Source organism: Sciurus carolinensis, chromosome 14 (genome assembly GCF_902686445.1).
Source record: "Sciurus carolinensis chromosome 14, mSciCar1.2, whole genome shotgun sequence".
In the NCBI taxonomy this organism is placed as follows: domain Eukaryota; kingdom Metazoa; phylum Chordata; class Mammalia; order Rodentia; family Sciuridae; genus Sciurus; species Sciurus carolinensis.
In genome coordinates, this window is record NC_062226.1 from 20,163,088 (window position 1) to 20,186,219 (window position 23,132).

General features: G+C 47.4%; 1 protein-coding gene across 6 annotated transcripts in view; it reads right to left on the minus strand.

Moving 5' to 3' along the window:
* Nucleotides 1–15,479, minus strand: part of Znf618 (zinc finger protein 618) — a 160,291-nt gene extending 144,812 nt beyond the window's left edge. For all 6 annotated transcript variants that reach the window (XM_047524890.1, XM_047524889.1, XM_047524891.1 and 3 more), the window contains exon 1: nt 15,285–15,479. In XM_047524890.1, coding sequence (XP_047380846.1) covers nt 15,285–15,317 — 33 coding nt within the window. In that variant the 5' untranslated portion in view covers nt 15,318–15,479. The remainder of the gene's footprint in view (nt 1–15,284) is intronic.
* Between the last annotated feature and the right edge of the window lie 7,653 nt (nt 15,480–23,132).

Sequence of the window (23,132 nt, forward strand, 5' to 3'; positions counted from 1 at the left end):
TCAAGGTTCACTCCGGCATGATTCCATTCCTTGCTCTTAAAGGCTGAGTAATATTTCATTGTATGGATATACCACATTGTGCTTATCCATTCTTGCATCAATCTATATTTCAATTGATTCCACTCGTGAAGAATGATGCTATGAACATGGATGTACAAACAGATCTTGCTCTGAATTCTTACATATATATATATATATATATATATATATATATACACCCAGAAGTGGAATTGCTGGATCATACGTTTATTCTATGTTTGGGTTTGTTCTGTTTTTTTGTTTTTTGTTTTTACGGAGCAACTACACAATTTTCCACAGCAGTTGCATCAATAGTTGGGTTCCAATTTCTCCACATTCTCACCAAAACTTATTATTTTCTCTTTCTTTAACAGTATCGATACTAATAGGTCAGAGGCAGTACCTCACTGTGGTTTTGAACTGCATTTCTCTAATGACTGATGATGTGAGCACCATTTCACACTTGATCTTAGCCAAAAGGCCGAGAAATGTATCATTTCATATGCTTACTGGCCATTTGTACATCTTTGGAGAAATATCTACTCAGGTTCCTTGCCCATTTTTCAATGGTCATTTGTTTGTTGTTGATCTGTAGGAGCTCTTTATATGCTATGGGCATTAATCCCTATCAGATATATATAATTTGCAAATATTTTCTGCCATTCTGTATGTTGCTTTTCACTATAAATTCTTAAGGTGGTGAAGTCTTTTTAAGAAACATGCAAAATAAAACAAAACTAAAATAGAATCCAAAACAAAAAAGTAAATATTTTTAAAAGGTAAACATTGTATTTAGCTACCTCAGTTACTAAATAATATTAACTAAGCTACAAGTATGAAAAAAAGTTTTAAATAAAATGTATATATAAAAAATGAAAAATATTAACTATGTTTAAAAAAAAAAGGTCTGGAGGGGAAAAAAAATAACTAAATACCAAAGAGTCAGTATTTCTGAAATCCAAAGAGCTTCAAAATAAGAGAAAAATGGGCAAAACAGCTGAACAGGCAATTCACAGAGGAAGAGATGCAAGTGGCTAATAAAAAAAATACCAATGGATATTGGACCTTATCCATTTGGCCACCAGATCATCAAAGGTTAAAAATATCGCCCCCCCCCCCAAGGTGAGGGTCAGGCTGCACGTTCCTGGGGGAGTGTTTGGAAAATCCTGTCTGCATGCAGAATGTAAATCCCCTGCAGCCCAGCAAACGGGTTTCCCAGTGCGTCCTGGTGCAGAGACCACCACACCCGCGAGAAGCACTGGGGGTGAAGAGATGTGCCGACCACAGTAACGAAAAATCCGAAAGAATGAACTCCAACTCGACACTGAACTGGGGAAGGTGCACAGAATGGGAATGCAAGGCAGTCAGCAAAGTGGTAAGGAGACCTACAGTCACGGGTCATGAAAGATCCCTCCCAGTTTAAGAAGAAAAAAGAAAGAAAGCTACAGAGCAGCACGTAAAATATAATCCCATTTGTGTAAAACTGTAATCACACACACTTAAATACGTAGAGAGGACTGAAGGATGTTCATCACAATGCAAACGGTGTTATCTCAGGATTCAGGTGATTTTTTTTTTACAATAATCTTCCTCCTTTTCAGTACTGCCCAAATGTTTTTGTAATGAACATGTTATTTTTATAGTCAGAAAAAAAAAACCTGTTTTCTTATGGGGGAACAAAACAGGAATGGGGAAGCAACTCTTAGGAAGCATTCGCCCCAGAAACCAGGACGCGGCACCGTTGGTTCCCCACCCGACGCTGATGCTCCTCCTCAGGCAGCGGAGCTGAGCTGGGGCACGCCTTCGTCACCGCCTCCACCAACAGGATGCCATGCAGTCACACCACAGGACTGCGGGCTGACACTGCCTCAGCCTGGCTTTGCCTCTTGGTCCCCGAGCCTCCTCAGCCTCCAGGGCCGAGTAGAAGACCCGCTGTGTGTGGAGCCTCCAAGCTGGCAGAGTGGTGTGTGGGGCAGGGTGCCCTAGCCTCAGTCCTCTGACTCTAAAATTCTGGCAACAGTGACAGTGGAGCGGGCTTTAAGATGACCCCAGTCCTGGCCACCACATGACCACGACACTGAGAGACCCTGAGTCAGAGCCCACCCTCGGAGCCACTCGAAATTACTGCCCCACAGAAACCATGCGTGAGTACCCTTGTTTTAAGTCACTGAGTTTTGGGGTAACTTATTACAGAGCAATAAACATCTATTAGAGCAGATGCGGTGGTGCATGCCTGTAATCCCAGCAGCTCGGGAGGCTGAGGCAGGAGGATCACTAGTTCAAAGCCAGCCTCAGTGAAAGTGAGGCACTAAGCAACTCAGTGAGACCCTGCTCTAAACAAAATACAAAATAGGGCTGGGGATGCGGCTCAGTGGTCGAGTGCCCTGAGTTCAATCCCTGGTACCCACCCTCCCCAAAAAAGCATCTATTACAGCCATTACAGAAGGTGAGGGGAGTGCGTGGGGGAGGCTGGACTGGCACTGACCGACGAATTCTGCATGTGGAGCCCCAGGAATCTGCACTGTCTCGTGCCAGGCAGACACCTCGCCTTCTACACCTTCCTCGGGCTCCAGCGGCCGCCTGCCTGACTCGCTGCTTCAGTCCCCTCCCACCACCAGCCCAGCTGCATGGACTTCCCAAAGCCACCCTCCACGCCAAGTCTCAGCTCAGCTGCCCTCCTGCCCCTGAACGGCACCACCCAGACTAAGCCTCTGCCGTACAGCATGGGAAACTGAGGCCCAGAGGGAGAAAGACTCACTCCATACTGGAGACCAGGGTTCCTGCCCTACAATCCAGGGTCACTTCCCCTCCAACGTGTCGTGGGGTTTGGCCCCGACTCTGCTTCTCCTTGCTGTCACTCTCCCGTCAGGACGGCGCGCACACTGCCGGCCTGGATGGGCCATGCCAGAGCTCTTGGCTGCAGCGCACCTTACATCTGTCTGGGCATAAATTTGCATTCTGAATCCGGGAGGCCCCAATTCCAAGTATGTCAAATGTAATTAATTACAGCAAACCTTCTGCAACTGTTTTCAAACGCAGTATTAAAGGCTTTGAGCACATGGAACACACAGCCACCAGCCCGCTGAGGCACGCGCAGAGCTGGGGACGGAAGCCAGGCAGTCTGGGCACGAGCTGTACCACGTGGGGAAAGCAGCTTCCCCAGACGTCCCGGTTCAGAACGAGCCACCACGGCCAAAGAGGGGGGTATGGGCAGCAGTATCCAGGGAGCTGAGTTCAAGTACCAGCCCAACCACCATCTCCACATCCTGCCAAGCGGCTGCACCTTCCTTTACCATATGACGGGACAGACCTTGCCCCTGGAAGAGCACACTGTGAGCCATTCAACATGGATGCACCGGAATGTGACTCCAACTGAGACTTCACCAGCTGTGTGACCCTGGGCATCTCCTTTTACCTCTGAACTTGGACTTCTTTTTCTTTTTCTTTTTTTGGCTCTTTAAAAATTCAATAAATTTGATGATATGTCCCAATTAACAGCAAAGGGAGAAATAGCAGATTCATTAATACTCGGAAAATCTGGGATGAGGGAAAAATATTGATAATGAGTGGAAGCAATCATTTTATCAACTGCTTCAAATTAAAAAAAAAAAAATCCCCAGGTGATGGCACTAAGTGAGATATTAGATGTCAAATGCTCAGCCTGGTGCATGGCATACAATAAGCACTCAACAAATACCCAATGATACTTCAAGGCAGGAAAGTTCCATTTTACGAAACAAAGTGGTAAGAATACTAAACTTCAGCCTTTCCACAGAAAGACTTTCTGATGGAAAACCGAAAATGTATAAGGCTGAATCTCCAACCAGGCTCAAACTCCTCTGGGAGCACTCAGCAGGAGCACTGTCCTGGAAGGCTAGTGGCGCTCCTGCGCCATGGCCTGTCACCTGCTCTGGGTCTTGAACCAGATGGGAGGTCCGGGAGGTGGCTGGTCCCCTCCCTGCCAGCTCTGCCCACTATGAAAGCATGTCCTCTGAATCTTCTAGAAGCCTTTTTTCTCAAATCACTACAGGGAGGAATATGACTCAGCAAAAGAATGGCTCCCAGACTCCCCTGCCCAGGACCCAAAGCCCACAGCCCTCAGAGGGACTGGGTCTCCACAGCCAGCCAGTGGCGGCCCCTGATACAAAAAGACCTGGGTTCAAACCCTGAGTGAAGAGGCTCTGGAACTCTTCAGCAGGCAGGGCGATCGTGGGCATTATCTTTCAGACCTGTTTCTGCCCATCTTGTAGGATTTATTTTCTTCCAAAGTGTTCAGGGTGATGGGTGAATAAAGTGGGAAACTTTAACTTTTCCCCTGAATTACTGACCCACACCTCCGCTCCTTCCTCTGTGTGGTGCATGTGTGGGGGTGGGGGTCTCATAAACTCCCTCGGCCCCCCGCCTGAACCACCCAGCTCTGCTGATGTCCATACCACAACATCACCATCACCCTCGTCTCCTGCCACGTTCTGAGTCCTGACCCTCCGTCCAGGTACCTGATGAAGCTCCTGTGTGGCCCTGAGCAAACCAGTCCCCACCTCTGGGGTTCCACTTCCTCAAGTACAGAAGGAACGGACTGGCTTAGACCAGCCCTGTCCAACAGAAACATAAAATGCACCACGGGGGGTAGTTTCAAAGTTCCTTCTGGCTGCATTATTTTTTAAGTTAAAAAAAAAAGTCAGTGAAATATATTTTAATATATCTTATTTAATTAACCCTATGTAAACCATTATTGTTTCAACCTGTCACCGATATTTTTAAAAAATTTTAGCTGATTATCTGTTACATTTTTATTCTTCCTACTAGGTCTTTAACATCTGATGTGGACTGACTACATTTCAGCTTCTCAGCAGCCACACGCGGCTAGCGTTTTCCAGAATGTACTGGCCAGCAGAGGCTCGGATAATCTCCGGGGCCTTTGAGCTCTAGTCTCCTCAGATAAAAAGACCAGCCTCACAGCAAATTCCACCTAAGGCCTGCAGCACCCTGGGGAAGGTTCCCTTCCCAGAGGCCTCATCTCAGGCCAGTTTCAGTTTTATTTCAGATCAGTTTCACTTTCTGCTTTTCCAGTACACATTATAAGAAGCACCCACATAAACACACTTAAATTTTTATAGTTATTTTTCCCAGTTGATGAAATTAAGAAAAAAAAAAAAAAAAATTCCCCGGCATCCAAAAATGTCTTCATCTCTCTCTCTGGGCATTCCAAGTGTCCTGATTACATCCACTTGACTCACAAAACTCAAGCCCAAAGTAAATCGAAACACAAATTCTCCACAAAATTTCTGAAAAAAATTCCTACCCTCACCCTCTCCCCCCAGATTTTTCAGAAAAAGGTCGAGGTAGATGGGAATCTGTACAACAGGACTCAGAGCCAAGAGCAGAAAGGCCAGCTCCTCAGGCCAGTTCCTCAGGCCCGCTCTCTGGGACGACACTCCAGCGCAGAGCCAGAATCGCTTCTGGCTCTGAGTTACCAGCAAACAGCCAGCCAGGGACGTGCCCAGAGCCCTGGGCCTCCTTCATGCTACAGGAGGCATTTCCACCCCTGGGGTAGCCATCAGGTCCCCACCCAGGGCCAGGGCTGGCCCCTGGGAATCAAAGAGCAGACCCTGACCAGGTCTTCCTGCGTTTCTCCAGCAGACTGGGAAACCAAGGGTCACCTGACTCCATTTATTCTCTTTAGCTCACACGAAGCACCATTCTGCTTCGTCAGCCAAAATATTTATATCATTTTTCTGTCGACTCAATACCATCCTCACCTCGGCCTCCCTCCTCTCCTTTTTAAGGAGTTGTCGCCTACACGCTTCTCCAGCTCTGGGCTGTTCATGAAGCCGCATGGAGTCCCTCGCTCACGGGAGGCCTGCAGGAGGTCTGGGGGGTGACAGTGGACTGTCCTCCCACGGAACAGACCGAGGCTGTGTCGGGGTCCCCGTCCTCAGTCACCTGGGTGGGGCCAGCCACCCTATCTCTAAACACCATCACAGGGACAGTTAAGACTTCACAGTGGTTTCAAACAGCACGGACCCTGTGAAAGGCCCCCAGATTCCAAACTTTTTAAACCCTAGGCTGGCAAGGAGAGAAAACAACACAAGGAGAGGAGGCACCAAGGCCCCAGCCTGTGCCTGTCAGCTTACACACTCTGCCCACCACTGACCCAACATGGCACTAACAGTCAGGGATCAGTACCCATTACAAATGTCAACACAAGATACAGGGCTATTGAGTTTTTAAAGTATTTTCAAATCTGTTATCTCATTCCTAAGGAGTCCTACCAGCCCATTTCCCAGATGCAGAAATTAAGATACGGAAGAACTGAGAAACTCAGTTGGGGTCTCAGAGTGGGTAAGGACAAATGCTCACGAGCCCAGGCCCTGAGCAGGGGACGGGACAGGGCCTGCCTGGCTCTTCTTGCTGTCTCTGTACTGTACCAGCAGGGAGGGACCTCCCCTCCCACCATGGCCACTGCGGCCCCCACCCCTAGCATCTCCGCTTTGAAACCTGATCACTCGGCGACCAGGCAGAGAAGCAGGTCATCCAGCCTGCTTTGATGACAGCCCCAAGGGTATCTAATTATAACAAGGAAGGGAGGAGCCAGGATTTCTCAAGACCAAATTAACTTTAATTCCTTTTGACACCATGTATGTGTATGTAGCAGGAAAAGCCCTGGCGGAGAAGTTAAGAAATCTGAGGCTTTTAATCCCACCTCCACCCTAAAAACCAAGGTTATGGTCAAATCACTCCGCCTTCCTTCCCCAGCCTCAGTTTCTCAGTGTGTGCTGGGAGGTGGAATGACTAGATCAGGAAGGACCAATTGGCTTCGCGTCTCATGGTAAATCACAGACTGGTAGCATCCTCTTGGGAGGCCCTCTGAGTCCACTGGCCAGACTCTGGAAAAGAATACCATGATCGACTAGTAATGTCTGCCACAGGCCTGAAAATGGGAAGTGGCAACACGTGTATTACCTATTTACCCCCCCACACACACATACACACCACACACACACACACCACACATCACACACACACACACACACACACACACACCACACACACACACACACACACACATACACACCACACATACACACCACACACACACACACGCACACACACAGATGATATACAAATTCACACTCTGCCTGCCTGGTACAAAGCTTTTCTTATCTCACCATCCTGTGCAGCACTGTGATCTCCACCATCACTGTAACAGATTATCACCCCCACATGGCAGATAAGGCAGATAAGGTGCAGGACAGCGGAGTACCCTAGCCAAGATCACAAAATGAGTAAGTGGTGGTGCCAGGAGGGGGATCAGGTCTGTCCCTCCAACCTCCACCTGTTCCTTCTGCTCTCGGGAAACGTAAACCTGGTGTTCCCCAACTGTGAGGCGCGGTCCAGAAGGGAACACTCATTGTCGAGGCCATTACACCTTCCGGAGATGAAGCCCATGGTACAATTATGAAAATGCCACCCAAAGACGAGGAGGGAAGGGGCTCAGTCAGAGGCCCAGAGGCTTTCCCCAGGTGGAGTCCCGCCGTCAGGTACAGGTGGAGCAGCCACACCCAGACACCAGCCGCTTCATGAGAAGGAAAATAACTGTTTGCGAAAGGAACACAACTATTATAGATCTTCATTCCAAAAATGTGGAAATGTGGGAAAGTGAACACTAAGGACACCTGGTCTACCTTAAACTGGCAGTCCGTGCTGCCTTGCTGAACTGGGTCCGAAACTGCTAAGAACGGGGCTGTTTTATACAAAACTTCACAGAAGAAAAAAATTAAGCAAATAAACAGAATGTTCTCAGTTTTCTCCCATAAACTTTCCTTGAATCTTTGGCATCTGCAGACCAGAATCTGACCAAAGACAAGGTCTGCTTAAACATCAAATCACTCATTTGGCCACTTCAAGCTTTTAGGGACCCTGGTGTCCAGTGTTCTGCAAAAAACCCCAGGTGTCCAGTCCTGGGCACCAGGTTAAGAAGACCATCTCCCTGCACAAACACAGGACACTACCACTGGGTAGTGCTCCCACCTGCTCAGGAATGCGGTGACCCGGCCAGTCACCATTCCTGAAGGGGACCCATCACAAAGTCAGCAAGGAGTGTGGGGGTAAAAGTGTCCAAAGGAACTTTTTTCAAAAAATCCCAAGAGGTGGGTATGGTGGAGCACACCTATAACCCCAGTGACTCGGAAGGCTGGGACAGGAGGATGCCAAGTTCAAGGCCAACCTCAGCAAGTTAGCAAGGTCCTAGGCAACTTAGTGTGACCCTGTCTAAAAACACAAAGTAAAAAGGACTGGGGATGCAGTTCAGTGGTAAAATGTTCCTGGGTTCAATTCCTAGTACCAAAAAAAAGAAAAAAAAACTCCCTAAGAATGTCAAGTCAAAGGAGCATTTCCTCCACCTAAGGGCCTGGTTTGGATTTACTAATCCAAGAAAGCCATGGGCTTGAGAGTCAGCTGTAAGAAATGTTGCTTAAGGCTCCCTAAGAAGACACTAGTTTGGATCAGACGGCCAAACTGGTCATCCGCTCTTACTGCACTCAAATCCAACTGTGCTATTTCCAAAAATCAAATTAAGTCATCAAGTATTATTGAGCTGCTGCTCTGTGCCAGACCCTAAAATGAATAAGCCCTGGTCTTTAGCCTCAAGCAAGTCACCAGCTGGCTGGAGAAACCAAGGCACACCACCAGCTCTGGCCTGACTGTCAGGGATTCAGGAAGTCCAGGGTGGAGATTAACCATCTGGGGAAGATGCGAGGCTGGTCTCAAGGGTCTCATTTCTCATGCAGCAGAGACCTCAGGAGAGAAAGGGCCCCACAGGCAGGGGCTCAGGGTGATTAGGATTCAGCCCTTTTGAAGACTGCGCCAGGGACTCAGAAACAAACCCAGAAACGTTCAGGAGCTAGACCATCCCCAGAATTTGAGCATCAAGAACCCTCTGACGACAAAGCCTTGTCCCAGGGTATTGGAAAACAGCAACAACACAAAGTGTACCGATCCTGTTGCCGCCTGACTCTGTCCACTGGAGGCCACCACATTTCCGGAACTACCCTAAGTGCTCCAGATGGAGACCCGCGGGCCACTGGGTCAAGAGTCAACCCAAGTGTTGAGCACCTTCGCAGGGCCTCGGCCTGGCCGGGTGTTTCCACACAACATTTAACGGTAAAACACTCTTCAAGGTCAGGATCGATCGTTCTCTCCCCCTTTCTCCAGATGCAGAAGCTGTGGTTCCAAAACCAGAAGTGACTTTCCCAAAGCAACACAAGGCGAACCTCACCACGAGTTGGATTTCAAACTCTGGTCTGGCAGACCTCAGATCCAGCTTCCCATTTTGCCAGCTGGGGTGACCACCAGGAAACTTGTGTGTCTGACCCTAGGCCCACCCTGGGGAAGTTTCCTGGTGGCTCCACGTAGAGTTTTTCAATGGACTTCTTTCCCCCTGAGCCCCTCTCACTCCCCTCGGATCCCACCCCTGGTCCTGTGGTCTCTGTGTCTTCGTCCCTCTTCCTGGCAAGACTTCACTTAAAACCCACCTCCAACATCTGCCCCCACCCCACACTTCTCAACTCCGGCAGCGCAGGCAGGGCAACACATGGTCCTGGAGTTTCTAGGCATCGTCTGTCATCTCCAGTTACAGCATTCTGGCCAAGCCCTGGTGGAAGACTGCTTGGGGCAAAGGACACCAGTTGTGGCCCACTTCAGCCAGGAGGAGCTAAATGGATGAGCCTCTCGCCACTAGTCTGAAAGGCCCTCAGGTGGGACTCGGATAGAAAGCGCCACCAACAAAACCACAAGGTTGGAAGGATGCTGCTAACCTTCCAAGGCCGAGGAGGGCAGCAAACGCTGGTCTGGCCCTGCACTGTCCGATACGGTAGCTACTAGCCACACGCAGCTCCTGAACACACGCGACGTGGCTAGTGAGAATCGAGATGTGCTGAAGGATTAAAAGGCACACCGAACCTCAAAAACTTAATATCCCCTCAAAAAGAGAGGAATGTAAAATGTCACATTAATAATTTTTTTATATTGTACAAATACTGGATTAAACAAATTCACTTTACTAAAGTCAATGTCACCGGCTTTTTTTTTTTTTTTTAAATATGCTACCAGGAATTCGAGCTTGTGCGGCTCGAATATGTGGTCTGGATTGTATTTGCACTGGACCACACTGTTCTTCCACATTTAAAAGACAAGATGAAGACAGCAATTCCGGAGTTTGGGAGGAAGTTCATTCACAGAAATACAGCCTCAACGCACAGGCTGATTAAAACTTAAATACTTTAACACTGATGCGGACCAACTCCAGAAATCTTTCGCTGACAACGTGAAGTACGAAAGGAGATTAAAAGTAACTGTGACAGCTGTCCTTCCCACCACGGTGGGGACCCTGCACCACTTTCAATCTCCTCTCCAGGCAGGGAACCTAGCGAAGATGCTGCCTTCCAACCAGTACCTGCCCTTCCAGTCCCCTCCCAGGCCAGCAAGCTGGGACGCATGACTGACCCCACCAGGCATAGGTGGCCCTAAAGAGGGCTCAGCCAGGGGACAAGCAGCACAAGACACCTACCCCACAGGGTTCACCTAGGTCAACTGAATAATAAAAAAGAAAGCACAAGCAGTAACGTGGCACACTTGTAGCACATGGCTGGTGGCTCACTTGGTCCAATACGTTCTGACTCCTTCACTACCGCCCCTGGGAGAAAAGGTATTTCACACCTACAGGACCATCTGCAGATGTGAGAAGAGCGGAAGTTCCACAAGACAATACCTACCTGTGCCCCAGGCTGCACCTCCACTATTTTTGTCCCTCTCCTATTCTATCCAATTCCACTCTATCCTATTCTATTCTCTTTTACTGCTGATTGTGAATTACCAAGTTGATTTCACAATCCATCAGTGGACCACAATGGTCTCCTCTGCCTACAATGACTAAGAGACGCTCTCCTCACTCTGATCTTCACTGTCATTTGACCACCACACCTTTCTCCAGCATACAGGAATCAGAATGTGACCTCGGAGCCCTTCTAAACACAGTGATCCAGGCAGCCACAACCAATTCCTTGGCGTCAGAATCAGAAATGAAACCTATTTCTTACTATCTTTGATCTGATCCAAAGTGCTCGTTTTGCAAACACAATCATGTTTCCTGAGGAGGTAGGAAAAAGTGATTTGCCCAAGGTCACACAGCAAGACCTTGAGAGACCAGGGCTCCTGAGTACCCACAAAGCCACTTCTTCACATCCCCAGAAAGGAGACACAACAGACATGAAACATTTTAAGAACATGGAGGGGCTGGGGTTGTGGATCAGTGGTGGAGCGCTTGCCTAGCATGCGTGAGGCACTGAGTTCAATCCTCAGCACCACATATAAATAAATAAATGAATAAAATAAAGGTCTATCAACATCTAAAATAATTTTTTTTTTAAAAAGAACATGGAAAAACCAAAAATTTCCTATGACCACAAAAAGTCAGCTTACATATAGCTGGTCAAACACGGCAAGGAAGTTCTCGTCGCCCACCGAAGAGAAGATAAGGATTCTAAGGTCAGTGGAAGCAGCACGCCAAGGGCTGACTCAAAGACAGGGAAGAAAGTGACATTGGAGGAGCTTAAAATTTTTTCTCAACAGAAACAAGCCATTGGCTGTTTATCTTCTAGCACCAGGGAGAGGTCAGTTTCGCACTGACCAGCCATCTTTGTAGCTCTCCTGCAAAAGCAAGAACGCTTGTTCGAGTTCACCTCTGTGCAGGGCTAAAAGTATAAGCCAACCCTTTTCCTCGCTTGGTCCAAAGTCAAGCTACAAAGCCAGCCCTTGAAATTTCAAACCTTATTAGAGAAGAAAAAAAAAAAAAAAAAAAGAACCTCCTTAGGCAGAAAAGCAAAACATTAAGTAATAAGAGTCTCCACTGTGGAACTGAGTATAAATGATCTTTCACCAAAATAACTCAGGCCATCATCAAATTACCACCCCTCAAGTCCAATTTGCCAGATCTTTTGCCCAATATTATAAGAAAATGTGATGAGCAAACCAGGCTCATAAAAATTAGCTCCTGTATCCATTTCTGATCATACTTCCATCTAAAAGAGGAGGTGGGAGAGACAGGGCCTAGGTCAGGCTTCAATCCAGAGACACCAATAGAAACAAAAGGAAACTGGCCCCGCCCAGCAGGACCATCATGCACTTCTATTTCCTTTACAACAAACATGACCAGAATAACCAATTCTGTAAAAACAGAAAGAAAAAAAAAAAGAAAGAAAGAAACAGGTCTACAGAAACAAATGATTTTCAAATTTCAGTCCTTTTAGACTAACAACAGAACAAAATTTCAAGCAGAACAGAAAGAAGGAATCTGAGTTTTGTGTCAGGAGATTCCAGGACACACAAAGAGACGTGCTGCAATATTTTAATTCCTTGCACCAGAAATTACCTGTTATCTACAACCCTGACTTTTTCTCAGAAGCCCCATCCCATCCCACCATCCCCAGTCAATCCTCCTCCATCCCAGCTCCACTCAGGCCTACTGTCTCATGAGGCCTCCAGCGCCCTTGGAAATTACAAATTCCTTGACCGTCCTAGGCATCGGCCTAAATAATTCAACAGAAAAAAATTTTTTTTTAATTATGCTACTTAAAAAAAAAAAAAAAAAAAAAAAAAGCTCATTCCAAATATGTCAGGATATGACCAGTCAGCCCTGAAGGATTTCGTTACTAAAAAAATAAAATCTTCCAAATGCAATGGCGATGATGGGAAATGTCAAACCTGTGCCACTGTTGAATACATTTCACAGAATTAGTAAACCCTCAGAAATCCAATTTCAGAAAGCAGGATTGGGGATCAACAGACTGGGGCCACCAGTTCTTCCAAGACCAGCTAGTGGCTAGCTATGGGGTCCTAGGGGTCTCCTATCCTTGCCCCATGTCACCCACCATCAGCCCCAAAACCAAAGTCCCACAAGATCCCCATCCAGCAAATGTTACCGACATACTTCTTTTAGACAGAAAAATTATAACTTTTGGGGGAGGTGGGGGAACAGGGGCTCAAAATTCCCAGTAAGCTCAATTTATCACAAATCACTCTTCCTCTTGGGATAGGAACCTTATTTTTATCTGTCAAATTTTAATTCAGTCAATATTTATCTTTTGAAAAAAAAAATTTTTTTTCTTTTTTGTTTCACCTTCATTTGATTCATTTTAAGGCCAAAAACTCCACATGAAATACTGTTTGCACTGATGCTTTCCTATTCTAAAGGCACATTCCTCTGGGTTTGGCTTTTGTATTGTGATTTTTATTTTTCTTTAAAAAAAATAATAATTTTGCTGCTAGCATTAGATCAATTGGTATTTTACCCTAATTCTTCAGCAAAGTGTCCTACTGGGGAAGATGGATAAGAATCAGAATTTTCATCTCTCAGTCCTTCCCTCTTGATAAAAAGATAATTTTTTTTGTTTAGTCAGTAAAATTTGTGCTTTTTTTTTTTTTTGCCACAACCCCCCCCCATCAAATGATCAAAGCTAATGGATTTCTTCCCCCTCTGAAAGTAATCAAATTTCTGAAAAATACCAAATGCTAATCAACTACCAAACCCACATCACAATCAAAGAGGCCAGAAACCAATCTGGATTTTTTTTTTAATAATAAATTTTTCAAATTGGAAGAGTGAACAGCATAGAGAAGGAAAATTTTTCTTCCTTACCAAGGATTCCTCAATCCTTGTCTCCATCAATTGATTCAGTTGCATGTCATAAAAAATGGGCTTCTGTGAATCTACTGTTAGTTTTTTCATAATAATGTTAATTATGCATATCTTATTTTAATGGCGGTCTCGCCTACAAATCTGTGGGCTACTCAGTTTGTATAATATATGAATTTACATTTTTTCCACTGAATATTGCTCAATAAAGGTTCCTGACATTTTCTGGATAAAACAACAAGATAAAAGAAATGGCTAGACCTTTCAGGAAAGAAAAATCAGAAAACAGTCTTAATTATTCCATCAAAACAAAAAAACACACACAAAACCCAAATACAGAAAAAAGAAAGACAGGTTTTCACTCTAACTTTTACAGTTTCTGGCTTTTCTTTCTTTCTTCTTCTTCTTCTTTTTTTAATCTTAGGATTTAAATGCAGTAAAATGTAAATACAAAATTTAAAAAAAAAAACTACAATTTTTGGGTGTGTCCAAAGCCAACATTTTAGGGTCTATTTTTCTTTTAAATCCTTCTTTCATGGAAATAGAAAAACTTTAAATATTGCCAAATGGTAAAATTAGTCATTTTTGCCCGCTGAGCTAAACAAGTTCCAAATTACAATGAAGTACGATTTCTAATTGCTTCATAAAGCCAATTCTCCCAGTTTTCCCTAAACTCAACAATTTCCCTCCTTCCCTCATTCCAATTAGTTTTTTTCTCAAACTAAAACGCGTTGGGTAGCCAAACTGACTTTGCTTTTAGAAGGTTTTTTGCTTTCTCCCTCCAAAAACTGAATTCATTCAAATTCTAGCTTAAATTCCATTTACATATTATCTGGATTTGGCTTCAGAAATAAAAATTGTCTCCATGCCCCTGCCAGAATCAAAGTGAAAATTTTCATCCCAAGAAAGAAATAAAAAGAATCCTTTTCCTCTCCACTACCTTGTAGAGCAAACTTTTGAAAAAATAAGAAATAAAAAATATTTCTTTTTCAATTTTAATTTCTTTTTTTTATTTACAAAATAGTATCCTCTAGGTGGCGTCGTTTTAATGGGAAAAAACTACCGTTTGAAGAAAAATTAGAAAAAAAAAATTGAGAAAGGGAAATATGGCCTAAAAAAAAAAAAGATTGTTGCAAAGATGGGGGGCCTGGGGGGGAGATCTCCAGGGGGGTCATCAGGGACCCCCGCGCTGGGAAGGTCAGGGGGAAATTGCAAATTTGGGGGGGAGGGGGGAGAGCTGGAAGGGGTTGCATTTTTGCAAAATGTGAATTGTCCAAACTGAAATGGCTGCTCTGTTCTCTCGCCGCTTTGTTTTCTGGGCTCCGGTCCGAGCCCGGGGCTGAAGGGGGCGCCGGGTGGGGGCCCCCAAAGGCCCCCTCGCCGCCCCCGCCCTCCTCACGCCCCGCAGCGCCCGGGGGGGCTCTCCGGACCCCGGCCCTCCCGTTTGCACCCACAAAAAGCCCGCAAACGTGCCAGGCACTTTGCATCCTGCAAGCCCGGCGCTCAAGTGGCGCAGCGCCCCGGGCCCCGGCCCCCGGGGTCCCCCGCGCGGAGCACGCCCCCGGCCCCCTCGTACCTGCGGAGCCGCCGCGCCGCCCGGCTGGTTCATGGGTCCGTGCGGGAGGAGGCGGCCCCGGCGCGTCCTGCTCCTCCCGGGCCGGGCTGCTGGTGCGCGCACAATGCCAGAGCCGCCGCCGCCGCCGCCGCCGCTCCCTCCTCCGCCCGCCCCGCTCCGGCCGGGGGGGCGGGGGCGCAGGGGCGCGCGGGGGGGCGCCGGCCCTCGCCCCCACCCCCGGCCCGCCCGGCCCGCGCGCCGCCCCCGCCGCCCCGCCGCCCCCGCGGGGCCGCCGCCGCCCCCGCGCCCCGCCGCCCCCGGCCGGCCTCGCTGCGCGGCCCGCGAGCTCCGGGCCTCGGCCTCGGCCTCCGCGCCGCCGGCCTCCGCGCCGCACACAAAGCCGGCCGGCCGGGCGCGCCCGCCGCCAGCCCCCGCCGCCGCGCGCCCGCCCCCCAAACTTTCCCGCGCCGCGCCCCCCACGCGCGGCCCCCGCTCCCCGCTGCCCTCCCCGGGTCCTCCAGCCCCTCGGAAACGTCATTTTGGGGTGGGAGAAAAAGTTTGGGGAGCCGGCTCTGGGCGGCACGCGAGGGGTTAACGGGACTCCGTGCCCCCTCCCCACCCCACTCCCCAAAATCAGATTGGTTTTTTAAATAAAAGTTTCCAAGTGCGGGCCTTCTGGAGGGCCCGGAGGGCTTACTGGGAATATTCCCAGGGCCCTGCCTCCCCTAGGCAAAAACCTCAGGGAAGGGAATAAAAGTTTGCAGAACTGCCCCATGTGGGCAAGAGGGGTGCAGGGCTTGCTTTCTAGCCCCCGGTCAGAACGACTCTAAGAATAAATGTCGAGGCGCTGCTTTCATGTGAAATGCCAGTGAACCGACTAGTTCTCCCTACCCCTGCAGATTTTTAAAAATCATATATTTTTTTAAAGTTTAAAAAACTGGCCCTATTGTAAGACAGAAGGGGGTCGAAGGTGGAGGAAGGGGAGCCCCTTCTCCAATATTCCTCAGTCCCATTGATTTAGAAGAGAAAAACTTGGAAAAGTGCTTCTATGTGACCCTTTTAGGTGAAGGAGGACCTATCTTTCCGACATCCTAAAAAATCAGAATTTTTTTTTTTAATTTGTGAAACTGCCTTCTGATGATTTAGGGAGGCTTAAAAGAATTTTCTTTTTTTCCTGTCCTTGTCTTCACCCTCCCCGCAAAATTGGATTTTTTAAAAAAAATCCAATTGTGAAGGGCCTCTCCTACCTAGAGACCAGCAGTTACTGGATCCTTCCTACACCTTGCACAACTGATTGATTTTAGAATAAAAAGTTGAGGAATTGCTCATCTAGGACACGGGAATGAACCCAAAATATTTCTTTACCCTCCCCAAGAGAAAACAATAGGCATACTTTTTTAAAAAATAAAAACATTGGAAATTAAGAGTAAACAGGTGTCTTTTCTCTACTCCCAACCTTCAAATAAAAATCAAATCTTCTTTCTTAATGTCTAAACAACTAGATCAGTATGAGACAGGAAGGGTTACAAAATTTTCCCCCTACAAGTCCCCTCCCTAACGTTATTATTTGTTAAATCCCCCCTCTCCCAGAAGAATTCATCTGTGGGAATTTGACCCAACATGGGAGGAGGAGAATTAGGAAACACAACTCTCACACCCCCGCCAACAAACACCAGCACACACACACAAGAAGTCAAGAAGAATCTTCTGACCACTTTCCCCAAACCCCGAAGAGTTGGAGATTCATTAAAAAAAAAAAAAGTGGCCATTTCTCTTCCCACCAGCCTGGCAAGCCTGTCCCTGGCAGAGACGCAGCAGCCTTTGCCAAGGCTAAGTGTAGATTAGGCATTGAGGAGAGCCGGCAGGCTTCCGAGTGTGGCAGAGTTGGGCTCCCAGGAGCCCTAGGCCCATGAGCTGCCATACAGCCCCTACCTGCTGCCTCTCTTCCACCAGGGCTGGGGGCCTTAAGCCTGGAGAGATGTCGGGCTTCAGTATCTCTCTGGCTCCATCAGGTCAGGCTTCCTGTTCTGCCTAAGCCAAGCCTGAGGTTTAGGAGTAGAAAGAAATTGGACCCAAAACAACAATGTCTCAGTCAGCACGGCCAAGAGCTGTATGGTACCAAGAAAAAATCTCGCCCTGGGAGTCAGGAAAACTTGATGTGGTAAATATTCATTGAGCACCTAGTATGTGCCAGAGTGTGGTACCCAGTAGGGCAGACACACCATAAAGAAGACAGCAGTATGCAGTAGCCCTTCTAACCCTGAGCCATCCTCAGATGACCAGGAGGACTTGCTGGGCCCACCCGGCCGTTTCTAATCCTTTTGGTCTGGGTTAGAAGCCAAAAACCTGAACATCTGGCAAGTTCTCCGATGCTGCTGCTGGTCCAAGGACTACCCTTTGTAAACCATTGCAATACAGTGGTCACAGCAAACTGTACAGGTGAAGGAAGCAGAGGAAGGAACCAACCCACCCAGGAGGTCAGCAAACATTCCAGAAAAAATAACACCCTGCTTGATGGGGTCCACACATCCTTCCAGGCAGGTCTTAATGGGATGGCAGGATCTCTTTGGAGCAGGGATTCTCAGACGTGGTCCTTGGGTAGATTTGGTTACCCATAAACTAGCCTTGAGCCAATTAGTGTCTACCTGTGCATTTGGGGGAGAACATCTCTGACCTTCACCAGTTTCTCAAAAGGGTTCAGTTCTCCAAAGGGTTTCTCAAAAGGCCCTTAACCTGGAATGATCTGCAGCCTGTCTCCAGGCACATCTGACCAATAAAATCTTCAGTTCTCCTCAGCCTTCTCTCTCTGGAATCACTGTGAGTCCTTTCTGCAAGTCCCATCGCCCATGGGCTATACCTGCTCAGTTTTGGAACAGGTTTCAGCATTGGCCAAATGACCACTGGAAGGCCAAAGTTCACATTGTTGGACAAGTAGTCCAGTAGGGACCTCCAAAGTCTCCCCCACCTTCTGAGGGTCTGTAGTTCAATTTAACATACCTGGGTTTATCAAATTCTGGAAACATCTGAGCTTTCCACACCCAGTCCACTACCCCCAGAACACCTGCACAGCATCATTATTGAGAGCCCAGCCCAGGGAGTCAAACCAGGGTTCAATGGTGTCTCTGGTCTCCCTCCTTAATTCAAGTGCCAGCTTCTCCTCGCCTCCGCTTCCTCATCTGCGAAATGGTGTTGATGGCACATCCTGCTTTACAGGGGAGCACTGAGGATTGCGAAGTCTCTAGAAAGTGTCTCCCACAGAGAGAGCACTCCACACCTGACCTGGTGAGAGCTGTGTGATCCTGGCCTCCTGGCTTCGTCTCTGGACCTAAGATCGCAGACTTATAGGCCCTCCTAGTTGTAATCAGTGGAAATAAAATCGCACTAAACTAAAAAAGAAGAAAAAGAAGAAAAAGAACAAAGAAAGATGCTATTTTAATAAGTCAGGGGGTAGATCCGGGTTCCCAAGGGGAGAAAATGAAACAAAGCCTCAAGATTTGGATCCTGAAGCCAAAAATGTCTAAGAAACAGGGCTGGCCACTTGTCCTGCCATTCTGCCCCAATTCCTTCTCTCCTCTCTCTCATATGGGTCTCTGCTTCTCTGGGCACGCTGTCAAAATGGTAGCCCCACTATCCTCCCAGTGCCAGCAAATGCTGACTGATGTCTCTGGGCAATGATCCAAACTCTCAGGAGAGACACTGAGTGGCCAGACCTGGCTCAGGTGCCACCAGGAGGGAACATCTATGGCCAAGAAGGACAGATCCTCTTGAGACACACTGCTGAGGGGGAGGGAAGGGTGCGGTGGCTGGACAGACCTGTGACTCGCTGAGGTCAGGGACGGAAGGTGCCAGGGCCTGACACACAGACACACTTCAAATCTGGCATCACTAGGGGAAACCAGGGTTGAGGATGCTGAAACTTTTCTAGGGGTGAGAAGCAGATGTCAGGCAGGTGGAGTTGGCAGACTGAGTTGCCCCAAAAAACCTGGGGTCTTGGCTAAAACCTGATGGTTCACTTGGGTAGATAATGCGTTTAGAGTGAAACAGGAGGGTGTAGGGTATAAACAGAATAAAGTCTGGGACTTTACCACACAGTGTCTTCTGTGAGCTGAGAGGTTTTTTAAGCCTGAATAGATGAGAGATGATGCTCTTTTTGAACAGCCCTGCCAAGGAGACTAGGGCTCCCCAAACTTCACACAATCCTGTCAATCTTAAGAGATTCCTTAGCAGCATTTTCTCACTTGACCAACTACTTCTCTGAGGTGAACAGAAGAAGCACAGTCAACCCCACTTTAAAGGTGAGGAATTTGAGGCTCAAGTCCCTGGGCCAAACCAGTAAGTGGCAGCCCAGTTGCCTCCCAGGCGGTTCTTCCCAGGGGTCCTGGCTACCTCTGTGGAACTTTCTAGTGAGTGTAATAAAAAACAACCACTTCTTTCAGTCATCTCGTTTTTGCTGAGGAATTTTCTTCTTTTCCTTCCTCTCCTTCCCCAGCTCACAAAAGGAGACACCGGGAAGGGTTCAGGATCAACCAACAGCAATTTATTTCCCCAAGAGGGGAATCCCTGCCAATCATGGGGAAGTTTCTGGAGAAGCAGGGACCTGAGGCCTTGGAGGTCTCCAAGGAAGGTGAGCCCAGGAGGACAAGTCAGAAGGAACAGGGAAGCAGGGCAGGAGACCTGCAAACAGAAGGGAGAAGATGAGCTGCTGGGCCAGACCAGGAATCAGAATCAGGGCCAAGTCCACACAGGCTGTCCTGGGATCCAGCAGCACAGGCCTGTCTACAATATACCGTGTGTTTCCCAGACCAGACCTCTCCCATGCAGGCTGCTTTCCTGTGAAGACCAGCCAACGACCAGCATCCTGGGGACCATCTCCTCTAGGATCTGCAGTCCTACCTGGATAGGACTCTCCCCCTGCAGTCACCAGATTTTTGCCTCAGTTTTCACACCTGGGCAAAATGAGGTGCCTACCCCTCGGGGTTATTTTAAGGCTCAGCTCACGTTATGCACTCAGCACGCAGCGGTTGTTGTCACTACTCCCAGCTCATGTCCACTTTCACATCCATAGGAAATCAGGTCCCAGGCACAGAAAGGTAAGGTGGCATGTGTCTTTCACCAGCAACTGGATAAACGGACAGCTGAGCCTCCTGTTGGGATGCACCATAAAGAACCGACAGTGCTTCCGTGGGGCAGAGTCATCTCCGTTGAGCAGGAATAGCCAGCCCAAAGGGAATGAAGTCCGCTCTGAGGGCAGCCACCCGTGTCCAGCAGCTATGCCCCCACTACGGCAGTAACCCTGACGTTAGTTCTGCTGGATCCGAGACTGGAGGTGGGCCCAGGACCTGGGAAGGAAGAAGAACCTTGAAGATGGCAGGAGCTGCTGGGGAGATAGCTCAGTTGGTAGAGTGCCTGCCTTGCAAGCACAAGGCCCTGGGTTCAAATCCCCAGCACCGCAAAAAAAAAAAAAAAAAAAAAGGATGGCAGGGGTTGCTCCCTTGTGCTTTCTCCCACGTCATCTGCAGGCCCCCAGAGGAGGCTTCCACCTACTCTTTCTGCTCTGAGATCCACGTGAGTGGCACTAGCTGACGGCATGGCCTGGGGTAGGATTCAGGCTCTGTGCAAATCCAACTGGATCAAACCCCAGCTCGGCCCTTTTCCATCTCCATTCACCTGAGCATGTTGATTCACTGTGAGCCTCCATTTCCTTGCCTGTTAAGTGGGGATAATGTTTTCTATGTGGGTTCGAAAAAAAATGGTGAAAGCCAGTGCACAGTCGAAACCCTCTGTGTTAGCAGCGATGACACTGACCATGACAATGATCCCAGTGGCTTTTACCTGCAGAACTATTCAGTGGCTGAAGCGTGTTTGAAACGACATCTCAGCCATGAAACCACTCAGCTCTGCCCCTCGGTTCTGTCCATTAGCAGATGAAGAGAGCAGGCACAGAACGGGCAGGTGGCATGTGTCTTTCACCAGCGACTAGAGAGACTGACAGCATGTGCCTCCCGATGGGACGCACCAAGAAGAACCGACAGTGCTTCCCTGGAATTCCTGCCCCAAACGCATAATCCAAATCTACTCCCGAGTCAACACCGGCTAAGGCAGATCAAGAGACACACTGCGCAACCGCTGGGCCTACTGCGTTCTTCAAAAATTGTCAAATGTCAACGCACCCTTCCACTCAAGGGGACTAAATAAACAAACAAGTCAACTAAATGGTCCTGGATCCTAAAGTGATCCTGAGTCACTTTTTGTTTTGTTTAGTGTTTAGACTCTGGATGGGGGGAGGGGGAAATGATATAAAGGACATTTTCGAGCGATTGGATACATTTGAATATGGATAATAGTATTTATTTGTGTCAAATTTTTGACTTGATCATTGTTTTGAGGTTGTGTATGGCGATATTCTTGCCCTTAGAAAGCACACATTTTTTATGTAAAAGCACATTATACCTGTAAAGTCTCAAATGGTTTTGGTTCAGGGAAAAAGAGTTACAGATATGTATAGGAATATACATTATATATGTATGTACATGTGCCTATACACCTATATATATATATTATATATATATGATTAATAAAGCACCAATAAGTGACTGCATATTAGCATTAGGGAGTTTGAATAAAGGGAAGGCAAAAGCTCTTGCAACTTTTCTATCATTTTGATAGAAATATCTGAAAAGTTTGAAAAAGCTAGAGGGCTCCACTGAAATCATTTTCATCAGAATAGACCCTTATCATTGCATGTTTGACAAAAAAAAAAAAAAACCCTGATTCATCGATTAGTGACTTGTCTGCATGAAGATTTGCTGTTGGAGGGCTGGGGAGATAGCTCAGTCGGTAGAGTGCTTGAAAAAAATTTTTTTTTTTTTTTTTAACAACATTAGTTGTTTTTTGTTGCCATTATTCCTACCAGGTCCAATTTTCCTAGACAAATTTTGTGATCTAAATTTTGTCACCTAGATTTAGGGTCATCCATCGATTTTTAGTCAATGACTTTATTTACTGTGTGCAAGACCAGTCTTTGTCAGTTTTATTTTCTGTAGCTTTTTTCTGCCAAGTAAAAAATATTTTCAGTTTTTGCAATTTTCAGTGTTCCCAGTAAGATGTAATTCTTCAACTGGGGTTTTTTCTTCCTAAAATTAATTTCGTTGTGTGTGGTCTAGAGAGAGTCTCTAAACCTACCTGGGCATCTCAATCACCTGGGAGCTTTGGAAATGTACCTGCTTCCTAGCCTCTGCCCACTCCCAAGAGTGGGACCCAGGTGGGCCTGGTCATCTGCATTTTCAACAGGCCCCTCCTCGCAGGCTGGATGACAGTCACAGGCCCATCACCTGGTATGGATACCATCTGGTTTTGTTTAACTGCTCATTTAAAGCTCTCCAGGCCTTGCTATTATCAGTACTTTAACAGTCTGTCTCCCCAACTTAACCAAGAGGTCCTTGAGGACACAGGCCAACTAATGATTTCTATATGGCCAGCAAAGCTGTCACATAGATTAAATTAGGCAGTGAAAATACCTTAGCTATTTGGTGGCATAACCCTAACCTTGACTATTAGCATCAAAAGAGGGGAACCTGCATTTTTTCAATTGTGGCGAAATGCACATGATCTAAGATCTACCCTTCTGCGCCTATGCCTCAGTGTTACTAAGTGCTCCAGGACCACGATTCATCACAAGGCTTTCTCTTCATCCCAAACTGAAGCTCTGTGCCACGAAGCACTAACCCCCTATCACCTCCTGCCAGCCCCCAGCAACTGCTCCCTTTCTGTCTCTATGCATTTGACAACTCGAGACAACCCATGTCAACAGAACCCATATACCTGGAATCATACAATATTTGCCCTTTTGTGTCTGACTTTTTTTTTTTT